Consider the following 15280-nt stretch of genomic DNA (forward strand, 5'->3'; position numbering starts at 1 on the left):
TCACTTGTTTAAAACTCCTCAGAAATGATAACATTGTAGTCAGGGGATGCTGCTTTAAATTTTCAGTCAGTACGGCAGCAGTATTTGACAAGTTACTGGAGCTGCAGAGCTGCTGGCTAAAGGTCAGCTCATGTTTCTCGATCCCTGGTCACCTCCTTGGACTATTGTCATGTACCCTTTTGGCAAGGCACTGTCCCTTTATCTGATCCAGTGGAGCTGCTCAATGGCAAAAGAGGACTGTGTGTTGAATTTCATATTAGATTTCAACCATTTGCTCATAAACTTTGATCACAGCATTGAATTAAGTTCTCTAAATAAAGTGTAACAATTCCTCCTTGGCACAGTAACTCTATGGGAGTTCCTGTTGTATGGTTTCCAGGTGAATTTGCTCCGTTTTGGTCTCCATCAGTTTCTGAAGGATTTTGTCCTGTGTTTCTTTCAGAGTTAAATACTCCACTGTCTTAACCTGCCTGTTGTTTGCTTTATTCATTCAGTTTGGTGCTGAACAGGAGGTTTACAGTCTGTTTCTGGGCTTTTTTTGTTCATTGGTTTGAGACGGTGGTTCAGTGGCCGATTTTTGGAGCAGAGAGAGACAGAGTCAAATCTGTAAAATTGCAGACTATAAATTATAAGAACCCACTTAAAGATGCTCAGACCCTCTTTAAAAGAAGCACTGCAGAGCTTCAGTGGTATGTGAAAGGTGTTACTCATGATAATAAACCAAGAGTCACATAATCGGCTCTTAAGTTGAAATCTTGATTTAAGTGTGGGGTTGCAAAGGGTTGGAAAAATTTTGATAAATTTCCATGGGAAGTTAAGCTGGGGAATTTTGGAAATATTCAAAATTGGAAACTTTCCTAGGAATTATGGGAATTAACTGGGAATTTAGGGTAATTTAATGGAAAGGTATCATATCCAAGCATAAATATTTATAAGCAGACATCATCCAAAATAACAATTAAAACAAAGTAGAAGTAGAACTTTATCAAGTGTTAAATATTTTATTGAACAATCAATTCTTTCATTGAAGATCAAAAACATGAATGTTGAGTTAAATATTACTCATCCCCCCGACCCAACCCATTCAAAAATTAACAAAAATGCAATCCCAACAAAGTCCCATTCAAAATGTTAAATGAAAACCTTTGTGTGCGTGTTACCGAACAAGGACCAGTTGCGCTGTGAGGCAGCTGGGATGATGATGGGATCTGGAGTATGATGGAGGCTATAGGGGCCTCAGATCTACAAAGTCCCTTCCACCAGGTGGTCTAAAATATATTTTCCCCAACTATATTTAAGTTCCCTATTAAGAGCCAACCTTCAATTTAGTGAATTCCTGGTTTATTCCCATTAATTTCCATGGAAAGTTTCCAACTTTGAAAATTCCCAGAATTTTGCAACCCTATTTAAGTGGCATAATTAAATTCCAGCTTCACTTTTCCATCCTATAACCTGTCTTACCCGTAAGTGTAACATTTCCTCTCCTTTTCATTACTTCAGATCTCTAGCTGGTCCCCCTCTGATGCCTGTGATCCAAACCCTTGTGAGAACGGCGCAAACTGTCACAGCATGGAGCAGGACTTCTACTGCGCCTGTCCCGAAGGCTACGAGGGAAAGACGTGTGAGCGACTCAAAGACGACTGCCAAACAACACTGTGTCAAGGTGACCTAAAGCTGACTTATCTTCATGAAGTAACACTTATCAAACTATCATGTCAGAGAAAAGCAGTGAGTATGAACTATTTTATCCTTTACTCTTACAGTGATTGACAGCTGCACTGTTGCTATAGCAACCAACGACTCAGCCGGAGTGCGACACATCTCTTCAAACGTCTGTGGCCCGCGAGGACGTTGCATTAGCCAGCCGGGCGGAAACTTCACCTGTGTGTGTGACCCGGGATTTAACGGTGTCTACTGTCATGAGAGTACGTACAGATGCTCCTCTTAAAATTGTAAATTGCCTACAGCTACAAGTTTGAAGTTATCTTAAACTTGAGGCTTTGTTTTGATTAATTTAAGTCAACTATTGAACAATTTTGCATGTTGCCTGTGACAAACTATGTTTATTTTGGAGCTGTCTACTACAAATTCATTGGAAAATATTACACAAATGGTTTCAATATTATTTAATTCCAAAATAAAAAATGTTCAACGTGAGGTTTAGACAATCTAGTAGAACTTGAGGTTTCTTTTATAGCCACAATCTAGTCTTTAAAAGTCGTTTATTAATCTTAAATTAAGTCACAAAATGATTATGCTGTTATTGTAAGGAAGTGGAGGTGCGTTATGATTATTATAAAAACAAACTTAACATGTTAATCACATTTTGTAAGGCATTAACCATAAAACATTAACGTAGTCTTAGGCTATGTTCACACTGCAGGCAAAAGTGGCCCAAATCTGATTTTTTTGGGGTCAAGTGACCAGGTCAGATTTTTTAGAGGCAGTGTGAACACTCAAGTCTGGCCCCAATCAGATTTTTTCAAATCAGATTTAGACCTCTTCCATATGTGCTCCTGAATCAGATACAGATCAGATTTTTTTCAATGTGACCTCAGTGTGAACGGCCAAGGCGGATTTGATGCACCTTTGATGCTTTCACGTTACTTTATAGATGGAGATGAAGCTCCTCAATGTAGTGTCCTGCCGAAGGAGTCTTGGGGAGAGCCGCTCACAGATGTAATTGAAAGTTGCCCTCGACATCTGGAAGTTTTGAATAAACTCTGTCTCTGTGAAACTATTAACGTCGCAGACCCACCACTCCTGACTCTGTCTGCATCCACACAGACCTTTCAATCGTATTCGTGGCCACAGCTCCCCAAAAAGCCGAAACAAGCAATTTGGCTCTCTTTTTCTTTATACTAGACCTCCTCCACACCTGGTCATTCATTCTCCAGCTCCCACTGCACAAAAACTTTGTAACAAAGGTGAAAATGCTGACTTCCTCCATGTTTGTGAAACAGCTGCATGTGATGTCATCGTTACTTTTTTTTTTGCGCATGCAGGGCAGTTCGGAGCCGCAAACAGTTCACACTGGAATCGGATACAGGTCACATTATAGATGGTAATGTGAACAGGCAAACAAAAAATCGGATCTGAGCAAAAAAATCTGAATTGAGCATTAAGCCTTGCAATGTGAACTTAGCCTTAGTGACGTCACCCATTGGTTTCTGTAGCCGAGTTTGTAAGCTCATCGACAGCGGTCGCCATATTTGAAATGGAAATGGAAAACTCAACCTGACTTTCGGTCAACCTAACATGAAGCAAACACATGAGGTCAAATTCTACCTTAAAATCTAGGAATAGGAATGACTTAATTCATATTCATTACGAGTTTATAAGCCACTTGTGAAAACTTAACATGGAGGGTTGAAATAAGCTGACAGTAATCGAATAATAGTCCTGCTGAAAGTGTTCATTCTTTCTAACATTTGTACTTAACTTTTTCAGACATTAACGACTGTATCAACAACCCCTGTGGAAACGGAGGGACCTGCATCGATGGAGTGAACTCATTTCAGTGCTTCTGCCCTGACGGCTGGGAGGGTCGACTCTGTGACCTCAGTGAGTCCCTTCATGTCTTTTCTGTCACTACTCTGTGAAGGATGTTAAACAAAAATGTATGCCTGGGATGAAACTTCAGTTCTTTACTTCAGCATTAACCTTGCTCTACTGAAGATGGTTTGTAATGTAATAATGTCAAACCTCCTCAGATGTGAACGAGTGCAGACACAACCCGTGTAAGAACGGCGGACGCTGTGTGGACCTGGTGAACGACTTCTACTGCGAGTGTGCCGACAACTGGAAGGGCAAGACCTGCCATTCCAGTGAGTTATGTGGGCTCTGTGTTAACGTGTGTGTTTATGTTCAAAGCTTACTGTGGCCCCAGCTCCTCTGTGCTACACGTCTTTGTATGGTTAGACAGCTACAACCTCTGTTACTGATGCTTCATATGTTGAGTGTTTGACATCTGGGCTTCTTGTAATACTGTCCAGGTGAGAGCCAGTGTGACCCGACCACCTGCAGTAATGGAGGCACCTGCTTCGACCATGGAGATGTGTTCCGCTGTGCTTGCCCACCTGGCTGGGGAGGAAACACATGTAACACAGGTGAGGCCTCAGGAGGGGTTCAATCGATCAATCAATCTTTATTTGTCTAGTGCCAAATCACAACAAATGTTATCTGAAGACGCTTTTACAAACAGAGCAGGTCTAGACCACTCTATGTCAAATTATGAACAGAGATCCAGCTTCAAGACAGGGTAGGACTCGGTCTTTCCCACCTTAATCCACCATGAGCATTGCACATAGCAATATTTAGCTAGTTACAGTGGCGAGGAAAGACTTCCTTTTAACAGGCAGAAACCTTGAGCAGAACCAGACTCATGTTAGACAGCCATCATGCCTCGACTGAGTTGGGTCTGGAAAGAGGGATAGAGGAGAAAAAGAGACAGAGGGAGCGATGATATTGATGAGATGAGTAGTAGAAGCTGTTGCCGCTGGAGTCCGGAACGTTCACAGCAGGTTCAATTAACTATTGGGGAAGCTGAAGATGAAGGACGTCACTTATGACATTAAATGTAGTTTATTAATACAGACCAACAATATGGACATCTTACTCAGGGGGATGGCAGGAAATAAGTACAGTGTTCACACATGCAGCACAACCTGAAAAATTGTGGCAACTTTTCAGGAGTTCTGTGGATATGTGAATAAACTGTGTAGTCCCAGTGTTTCTGTTTCGAACGAATAAGAAGACCCTGTTATACTGCTTCAATGCCTCTTGCAGAGTTTTATGTAAATTCACAGTTTGCATTATTTTCTCTTAAAACCATAGATGCATGTGATTTTTTTTTCAGAGTGCACTGTGTCAAATTTTCCTGTGTTTCATCAGTTTTGTGCATCTGGTTTTTCACTGATTCATTCTCTCCTCTCACAGCTAAGAACAGCACATGTGCCTCCAGCCCGTGTTCTAATGGTGGCACCTGTGTGGGAGGAGGAGACACCTTCACCTGCATCTGTAAGGAGGGCTGGGAAGGTCCCACCTGTGGCCAAAGTGAGTGTCCCTAGGTCTCTTTCCTTATTAGCTTGAAATCTACCTGAAACTAGTACGTTGAAGTGGTGCTTGCTGTATTTGTATCACCGTGCCAAGACCTGCAAAAAATGTTATAAAGTAATGGCATGTCATATTTTTTGCACTCTTTATTGTCCTGCACATTTATACTGCTCTTCCATCACACCTACTGACATTTAACTTGATCCGGATTCTAATTCTGAGATGCAAAATTCCAACCTGTAATGCCTCTTTTCTGTCATTCTCTTCAACAGATATAAATGACTGCAACCCTCATCCATGGTACGTGAAGTTTTCTTCCTCAAACACTTCTTTCATGTAGCCAAATCTTTCCCATCCCTCTCTTTTCCCCATCCTTCCCTTCCCTCCTTCCCTTGTCTGCACACTTCACACAGACCTTGGTGGGGGGTTGAAGGGGCCGCTGAGAGCCGTGGAAGTTGTCCGCAAATCAAGCCTCAAAGGGACATCTCTCATAGGAATGGGCAGGGATACAAAAAAAAAAAGGATAGAGAGGAAAATAGTCCCACCTACCCCATGGTGAATGCAGGTGGGGGGTTGGAGTGGGTACTGGTGGTGATGGGGTGTCCATTCTTCCCCTGTGACCTGAGGGGGGGGGCAAGGCTTTGAGGAGGGTTGGAGGAGAGGCATGATGAGAGGCGGGGAGGGGAGGGACTGGACATGGCTATTAGCATCTGAAAGGTGGAGGCTGTATTGGTGACCCCCCCCCTTCTCTGCCAAACACACACACACACACACACTCACACTCACACACACACACACACACACACACACACACACACACATATAAAGGATGTGCTTTGTTGCAGCTGGAAAGGATGTGGCTCTTGTATTTCCTCTTCTAATTGTTTTTTATTTCTTTCCTTTCTCAGTTACAACGGCGGGATCTGTGTGGATGGAGTCAACTGGTTTCGATGTGAGTGTGCTCCTGGCTTTGCTGGACCAGACTGCAGAATCAGTGAGTATTAACTATGTTGTAATTTTTTTGTACACACAATTTTTGGTCACACTAGACAACTACAGAGTCATAGCAATGCAGCATCGTTAAGAGGATGGACAGACAGGGTGATGAAAAATGGGCACAAGCAGGAGATGGACAATTTGACACCTAAATGTAGGACTGGGACGCCGCCCTCTCCCTTTTTCTTGGACCTTTAACGCCTCAGGGGTCAGAGGTCGTCCCTCCTCCATACTAACACAGTCACGCAAACACACGGGAGACAAATTACCCAGTGACCCTGAAATTCTTCTTCTCTGCTCCTTTGTCTCGGCCGGATAGCGTTCACCTTTTCTGTCAGGCTTGAATTTGAGAAATCTCCTCCAGTTTGTGTTCACGTGGAATCTAAGTGACAATGGCCGAACCTCCCAGTGATTGAAGTGAAAAGGCACAATTGATGTGTGTCACTCAAAGAGATACTCAAATGGCAAAGAGGTCGTAAAATGAAAATATGCACATTTACTCTTTTCTAAACTTAAAGCTCCAGTAAGGAATTTTTATCTAGTTATGAAACAGACTGAAATTATTACTTGCACCCAGTAAGCCAGTATAAGCTACAAAAGCAAACCAGACTATCAGAGTAAGACTTAATTATTTATTAATGATTATTTTCATGCCTGAAAAGGCTGCTTGGGATGGGTGACGGACAAAATTATCAACAGCATGGAGCCTTTTTTTTTTCATTTTCCGACCCAAACATTCTTTATGAGCGATACTAGTTTAAAATACACGACACACAAAAACAGGACAAGACCAGCAAAGAGATATGAGGTTCTGCATTGTCAACTGGCTCACTCCAGCAGTATGAGCCTGAAGAAAAGGGATCTATTGGCTGACAATTTGCGGGTCCTACATTAGTTGATAAAACACCATGATGATTTAGATGCATGAAAATTAAACATGCAAAATTTGTCAGGACTATATCTAAGAGGAGAAAACTAATTTTAAAATGCTTGTTTGTTGGACTCAGGTTAGCTGGATCATTTTAAGCATTCCAGGAATGGTGAAAATCTAAATTCATGTGGGGAAGCCAAACTTTACTGGCTTTCAGTAGACTTTCCACTCCACTTAATTTAAATAAAAATATAGAAAAGATTGTTAGCTACACTTGAAGATATGTGTTTGTATAGATAAATAGATAGTTGTCAAATTATCACATTACCACCAATTGGAGCTCAGTCTTTACCACACTGTGCGTTCTGCCTGCGTTTGCTCTCCATACAGACTGTTTTTCCTGTGAAAACCAAAGCCTGCTGAAATGTGGTTGGTCATTAATCCTCAGACTACAAACAGAAAACCTGAACTGAAAATTTGGAAAGACCGATTATCGACCGGGTCGATATTCTGCATTTTGTCGCATGTCTGCCTTTTTTTTTTTTTTAAATCCGATGGCCGATAAGAGATCCATTTAAAACTGGGTTATTTTGGCTCATTTCTCCCTGCAGTTTCTCATCATAGGGGATGAGCTGAGCAGCATCCGTTGTGGCCCCTACAACTACAAGTGATTAAAAACTCTTATAACCCCACTTAAAAAACTGAAATATCTGTTTAAAACAAAGATAAGTAAAAGATTAACATTTCAGTTATATTGACATTTTGGAAAACTTTATTTACTGTAGAAAACTTTAGGGAGCTATTTATTTGTTTAAGTTTTCATTGAACTTTATAAGACATGCTGCTGAGCCTGGGAGCTCCCTGCACTCTGTGTTGGAATTTTAAAACAAAGATGTCTATTGGCTAAGAAAAAAACAACCTTTAAAATGTTGCAAATCTGAAAAGCTGTTTAATAAACATATACTTAAAGGCATTTAAACGAAGTTAAGTGTTGGAGTTTGTATTTTTCAAAATTTTCGGCTCCAAATATCGGTTATCGGCCTCCTTGACTACTAATAATCGGTATCGGCCCTGAAAAAAACATATCAGTCTATCGCTACTAAAAATTCAGACCCCCGAGTCCCAATTCTACATTTATATGTAGAATATCTGAAGCAGTTGATAGCTTCTCTCTTGTGCCGGTTCTCCTCTCAGTTTCTAAACAAAGCTGATCCCTTGTGGTTAATACACTTAATATTGACAAGTGCCTCATACAGCTCCTCTCCAAAAAAACAAAATCCTAATGATCCCTTAAAGGAAACAGGGAGTTCACTTTCAACTTCATCTGCCAGAATCTGCACCTATTATCCTTTTAACAGCCGAACTCACTGTCAGTCAGCAAGTATATACATGTAAGCAGCCCTGACGAAAATGAATACAGGGAGAGGCACAAAAGGGGTTGTTAGCCCTGGTATGTTCCATCTGGTTAGCATGATAGCCATTTCAAAAAGACATGTAATAAGGTTTGACCTGGCTCAAAAGTAATGTGATGCTCCTCTTCTCCTCCCAGACATAAACGAGTGCCAGTCTTCACCCTGTGCCTACGGTTCCACCTGCGTGGACGAGATCAACGGTTTCCGCTGCATCTGTCCGCTTGGCAGAACAGGAGCTCGATGCCAAGAGTGTAAATACACCTCTATTCTCTGCCTCACTTATTCAAGATGAGCTCAGTCTTTAATTTAGCCTCACTTCATTGAAGACGTCTTCCTGCTGAAGTTCACCATGTCTCTCTGTCTCTGTCTGTTTCCAGTCATAGGTATTGGGAGAACTTGTCACTATGCCGGGCTGCAGTTTCCTCACAGCAGCCGCTGGGAGGAAGAGTGCAACAGCTGCCATTGCATCAATGGCAAAGTTGAGTGCACAAAGGTAACATGGCCCTACAGAAAGCATTGGCAACAAATATCTAAAACTCCTCACTTACTAATAAACTAATAAGCCATCTGCGTAATGGAAATTCACTCGCCTGCAACCATCTGCAGCTACCATAGAGATAGAACAAATACATAAACAGGCTGAGTTGATAAACAGATTTCAGTCAGACAATCCATGTGTAATGTTTTGAGATGTTTGTTGCTGCATCAGAACATAGTTTGGGTTTGAGGTGTAGGCTCCACCCTCCTTATAACCTCCTTAGTTGGAGCCTGTAGATGCTGGGGAGGTGGAGGGGATGAAAGACTGAGCACAGTTCTGATGCAGGGCAGTTGTGGCAATGACAGAGTAGAGGGAGACTAGAAATCCCACAGCTTCATAAGACCCCTACATTTGGAGGACACAGTTGTGCAGGGATTGGGAGAATGGTGCATACCAAGTGTGAGACAGTGCAGTTGGATTAAGTCGTAGGTTTTTTGCTCCATTAGTTGTGTACAAGGTAAACTGTAGGTTAAATTTGAACAAGAACCAAAACATTCGACCACCTCTCTCCGGTTTAAGCTTCCTTGCACTGGCTCCCTGTATGTTTTAGAATTGATTTTAAGATTTTACTGATTACTTTTAAAGCTCTACATGGTCTTGCCCCGAGCTACATAGCAGACCTTTTAATACGCTATGAGCCGAAGCGTGCATTGAGATCCTCGGGCAGAGGTTTACTGTGCATTCCAAATACTAAAATGAAAACAAAAGGGGACAGGGCGTTCGCAGTGAGGGGTCCGACACACTGGAACCATCTTATAACCTGTTTTTTGAAAAGTGCTCTACAAATAAAGTTATTATTAATATTAATATTAATATTAATAAATCAAAGTGAAACTAAAAAAAGTACTTTGTTATGTAACTTTTCAGTCATGACATGTCACACTGAAATCACTCAACATCTGAATTGTTCCTTTCAGGAAACTTCAGAGGGCAGTTATAATGGAAACTGAATTACACTGAAAGCAGGATTAGTCTATTTACACAAGATTAGCTACATTTTTCCAATAAATCATTGAGTCACTTTAAAAGCACAAATCCAAGAAATCCCTTTTTACTGCTGAAAAAATTTAAATAGAATGGAAGAAAAACATCCATGATCGCCATTTTTGGTCCATTTTAAAGACAATGAGATTAACCAATCAATTGAGGAAAAAGTGCTGTTGTCATGCCTAAATGAGATGATAGCCAACATTAACTGATCCTCATATTAGGCAACATGAATATTGTATGCAGTAACTGTTTTGTTGTTGAATTATAATTAAGATAACAAAAACTATAACGTAGAATGTTTGCAACAAAAAATTATGTTTTGTTTCGTTAAAGAGACGATAATGTTGGAGATTAAAAATCCATGATTTTGATCAGTCAAAAAACAAGCAATGCATTCCTGTAACAAGCTGTAACATGCATCTTTCTAAGACTCATAAGGGAGTGAAATGTTGCAGATTAAAACACTTGGTACAAACTTGATAGCAATATCTGATTGGCTACATCCATAGAGGGAATAAAAGGCTAAAATGCGACTAAAACTAAAAACCATTGTTGTGTAAAGAGTAAAGCACTATCCCGAAATAGCTGCCAAAATTAACCCAGATTATAATTTGATCCTGTGACACCAGGTGCTGTGCGGCCGTCGCCCATGCCAGCTGAAGCCATCAGGCCAGGATCAGAGACATCAGTCCTGCCCGGCTGGACGAGAGTGTGTGGAGCACAGCTACCTCACCTGCTTCTCCCCACCTTGCCATGAATGGGGCGTTTGTTCCGTGGCTGGCCGCTCACCTCCACTAGCGACCACAAAGTGCCAGCCCAACAGCGGGCATTTGGACAACAGCTGTGGCCGCATAACACTTGTGTTCAACAGAGACAAAGTACCAACAGTGAGTCAATGCTGTGGTCTTTATTGATGCTGTGGTGAAAACTTACAGACAGTTTCAAGAAGCCTTTTTATTTTTTTTGCGTTGTTACTGATCGATGAGTGTTTGTGTACGCAGGGAACAACGGTGGAGAACATCTGCTATGAGCTGAGGTATCTCCCTGACACCAGAAGCCTGGCAAAAAAACACAGCCTTCTCCTGCTCTGTGACCTCTCTCATTCTAACCAGGATGCTGTGGAAGTGGCTATTGTAAGTGAATTACATGAGTTTGCACTTAACACTATTCTTCCCTTGCTACAGTGTCCAATCACAACCTGATTTGGGAGAAAAAGCAGTGTGCTGGTGATCATTAGTTCTTCCACCTGGTTTGGTGGCACGTTTCTAGTTGCTTTGGATCCAAATTCCCCCCAAAAATGAGAAAGTCAAGCGGTCACTTTCAAATCAGAAATCAATTTGCATAGAGTAAGGTCAAACTGATGCATTTTGTTATTTACACCCATGCCAATCAAAATAAATATATGAGAATAGCCTGAAACATGGAATACACCCATTCTCACTCTTCTTAAGAGATCTAGAAAAGTGATGCTGCTAGATCAGAGTCTAGCTGTTGGCCCTGCTTCCAGCCTAATTTAGTCTTTGGTGTCCAATGTAAAAATGCCTAAAGGAAAAAAAAAAGCACTTGAGCAGTAAATGGAAATATTTCAGATGCATCTTATCCCTCTTCCCAACTGTTTACTCATCTTCTCCTTCTCCTTCTTCTCCTCCTCTGATGTGGATCTCAGTCTTTCCAGCCAGAGGATCTACCAGACCATAGTATGATCCAGCAGGCAGCCACTGCCATAGTGGGCACCTTGTCCAAACGGCACAACAGTACCATCATGCTTGCAGTCATTGAGGTCAAAGTGGAAACCCAAATCATGTCCCCCTCAGTGGGTGAGTAATGATCAACAAAGGTGTCCCACAAGGCTCTGTTATGGGCCCCATTCAGTTCCTCATTAGTGACTTCTATCTACTTTAACTAATTCCTATATCCTTGTTTTCTCTCTTGTACTTCTTCTGGTCAACAGATTATCTGGTGCCTCTACTTTGTGTGCTCTTTTGCTTGCTCTGCCTCTTCTGCATCATTGTGTGTGTCTGGTGGACGCGCAAACGGAGAAAAGAGCGTGAGAGGAACGTACGATCAGCTGACAACAATGTAAACAACCAGTGGGAGCCGCTTCGGCTGGTCGTAGGACGTGAGCAGCAGCAGCAGCTGAAAGAAAGCAACAGGGAAGCGGAGCAGGAGCGCAAAAAGCTCATGGGCCCCTCCTGTCGGACGTGTGATGATGGGGAGGAGGAGGATGAGGAGGAGGAGACGGAATGCGAGCTTGTGCTCGAGGAGGAGGAGGAGGACTGTGGTGGAGCAGAGGCGGGAAAGCAGCAAGTTTATAAGTACTCTGAGACTGCAGTGCAGTCCAGTGAGGGAGTGATCTGTACCCTGCACAGCTCCAGTTCACCCCTCAAAGCGCCTCACCGGACCCCCGGCTACAGCCCCAAAGACAACCGCTGGAAAAATGTCCGTGCAGCCTTGACAGGTCAGAAAGACCTCAGAGACCATTGTGTATAAGAAATTTAAATAAAAGACTCGCAATGTGGAAGTGAGATACGCAAGAGAAGCTGCTAGGCAGCGACTATTCTTATTTTTGGACTACTTTTGAGAAGAAAAAGAGGCTTTCTGTTTTTATAAGCCATTCTTTGCTTTGTTTTCATGTTTCAGTCACTGTCGCCTGAAATGATTTTTGATTCAGGAGGCTAGAGCACAGTGAGCATCCTTGTTTTTGCTTCTGTTCACTTTTTTTTTTTAGTGTGTACAGAGAGAGCTGAAATTAAACATTTTTTCAGGAGACAAGAGAAGCTCTCTGCGATTTTTGTTTATGGAATTATACCGTTAAAGAAACAATGAATCTTTGAAACAGAGAAAGAGAACGACCTGTATAAAGATTTTTTTTCTGGCTTACAGATGATTATGATTTTGTTAAATTGTCAGCAGGCTCCTGTTTAGTGTCTGTGGCGGGGGGGAGCAGACACACAAAAGAGACGGTAAAGGAAGGGTTTGAGGGAAAAGGACTGTTGCAGCCACAGTAACAGAGGAAACCCTGCCTTTGCTCTGTCTCTCCCACCTGTGGCCGTCATGCGCCAGCCTTACCAAAACATTTGGCCTGGAGGGGAGAGGGGACAGAAACCCCAGTGCCTACTATGTGGCCTTCCATTTTTTTTCTCCTGTCTCTCAGTTGTCTTGGCTGAAAGCTCTGTTTGAGGATTTTTTGCAGTATTTGAGTTGGTAGCAAGTGCCTTTCTAAGAGCCGTGTCGAGGCTTCAAGTCGCGCTGCCCAGTTTGACCTCCTTGTTCTCAAATCTCAAAGGGATATAAGTGTACATTTAGAGAGTTCAATTTCACAGCAACGCCATTCAAGGTATTTGATCCAAACAGAAATTAATGCTCTGTACATATGTGTAAATACTAAAGGAGTCGCTGTGTATATTTGAAAGTAACTTAAAGACAAGTCACACATTTTTATTATTATTATTATTGTTATTATTATTATGATTAATATTATTTTTATTTTTTTTACAATGCCATTCCTTTTATTTATGCCAGTCAAAATAGGCGCGTTTTATAACACTTCATATCCAGAGTCCCACGGTTAAGAATCTTTACACTGAGGTACCACCTATAAAGGAATTTCTGAAGGGTTTTGTAAATGGTTTGTCATCAAAGAAACATTGATGTATTTATTTTTTGCTCCATTGAACAGCTTTTAAGTTACACTGAATAAATAAATGATCTTTTTTTTTTTACTTCAGTTTCTTCACTTAAATCCAACTCTCACCAAACGGATCAAAATCGTTGCTACATGGTGTAGCACTGCTGTGTTCAGTTTCAGTATTTACACTTTGATTCTACTAGAACAAGAACACTTACCTTTTTTTGTCCAAGTCAGCTGCACTTTGATGGATGAAATTATAATCTGCAAATAAATTCATAATTCTTTCATCTTCATTTTCTCCATTGAAGAAAAAAAAAACCTGTTTAGGGAGATGTAAAATGTTTAAAATGTGTTCTTAGTCTGTCATTATGGCATTGCCAAACACTACAGTTTCTTTTAACCAGCTTATATCTGAAGGAGTCAAAACTGTGTCGAATCGGGCAGGAAACACTGTCTTCGGTGATACCTTTTTATGTGTCCTGCCTAACGAGAACACCAGTGACATCACAAATAGGGGCGTGGTCAGAATTTCAACATACAGTAAAATCTGCTGACAGTAGATGGTAAAATAGCCATCTACTCCTCCTCTATCTGACCCAGTGATGACTTAACCTTGTCCCTTAAGTTGTTTTTAACTCACTTTTTCTCAAAGAAATCAGATATTTGTTGTTGAATTGGGATTTGGTTAAAAATCAAACCGCTCCAGTACATTTTTGGCAGGAAGTGATCCAAACCTGCCCACCCTCTAGCCTTAAAAAGTTCTCAAACCATTTCTAAACCCATCACAAACCCTTTAGTTTCAGGTGCCTTACTGTAATACATAATTTGTGTAATCAATGGTCATCTTTTTTATGTTGTTGGTTTGTTTTCACTATTAAGGAAAGTAACTCTTTAAAACAGTGTGTGGTGTATAGTGGCGTGTTTTATTCGCCTGAGTAAAGTGCTCTCCTTGTCTCACTTTGCTATCATGGAGATTTGTGGAATAAAACACTCGATGGAGGTTTGAAAAAAGAAAAAAAGAACAGCAACCGTGGCTCTCTTGAGAGTCATGACTGTGGATGTCAGTAGGTCAAATCATGTTTGGTTCAAAGGCTTTAATGAAGGGAACAATGTTTGCAAATGTTTTTGCTACCATGCATATGTGTTTTTTTAAGTTACCAACTCAGTTTCAAGTTTCCCCTTTTCATATCATGTCATTGTCTCAAAACGCCATCATATTTTCTGTAAATGGGACATCGCAAAATAAAGAATTAAAGATGCATCACTGCTGGTGTTATAAGCTAAATATGCATATTGTATACATTTTATTCTACAAGGGACATTGAGTTAATTTTATACAAAGTGCAAAGGTTTCCATTCTTTTAGTGGATGTTTCATTGTTCTAAATAATCATCCCAGTTATTTATTAAAGCAGTTTTGACACATCTTGATCACACTTGTGATATTTGGTTTGCAGTACACAACATCTACTAACAAAAGCACTGTCTTCTTAGAATCCAAAGGATGAATGCTGCCATGCTGGATATCCATACACAAAAAAACACGCTTAACTTGTTTGAGGCAACTTGAATTCACCAAAAGCTTTAAAGTAGAGGTCAGCTAATTTTGAGCTTTTGACCAAATCACATAGCCCTCATGAGCAGATGTTATTTACAAGCTGTACAATTACAATTAATCCAATGGCAACATGCATGTTCAATATTTTACGTGGTCCCTTAACAAATAAAACAAATTAAAATTAGTGAAGAAGCCATAGAAAGCTTTGCAGACCCTCTACTTTATTTTAC

At 41.0% G+C, this 15280-nt stretch overlaps 1 protein-coding gene across 2 annotated transcripts in view; it reads left to right on the top strand.

Moving 5' to 3' along the window:
• Positions 1–14917, top strand: part of jag2b (jagged canonical Notch ligand 2b) — a 63019-nt gene extending 48102 nt beyond the window's left edge. For both annotated transcript variants that reach the window (XM_034699376.1, XM_034699375.1), the window contains 14 exons: positions 1501–1663; positions 1764–1925; positions 3451–3564; positions 3714–3827; positions 3996–4109; positions 4939–5055; positions 5328–5355; positions 5964–6049; positions 8472–8585; positions 8712–8827; positions 10492–10749; positions 10864–10995; positions 11529–11679; positions 11814–14917. In XM_034699376.1, coding sequence (XP_034555267.1) covers positions 1501–1663; positions 1764–1925; positions 3451–3564; positions 3714–3827; positions 3996–4109; positions 4939–5055; positions 5328–5355; positions 5964–6049; positions 8472–8585; positions 8712–8827; positions 10492–10749; positions 10864–10995; positions 11529–11679; positions 11814–12352 — 2208 coding nt within the window. In that variant the 3' untranslated portion in view covers positions 12353–14917. The remainder of the gene's footprint in view (positions 1–1500; positions 1664–1763; positions 1926–3450; positions 3565–3713; positions 3828–3995; positions 4110–4938; positions 5056–5327; positions 5356–5963; positions 6050–8471; positions 8586–8711; positions 8828–10491; positions 10750–10863; positions 10996–11528; positions 11680–11813) is intronic.
• Positions 14918–15280: the final 363 nt, after the last annotated feature.

This window comes from Notolabrus celidotus, chromosome 13, assembly GCF_009762535.1.
Source record: "Notolabrus celidotus isolate fNotCel1 chromosome 13, fNotCel1.pri, whole genome shotgun sequence".
Lineage (NCBI taxonomy): Eukaryota > Metazoa > Chordata > Actinopteri > Labriformes > Labridae > Notolabrus > Notolabrus celidotus.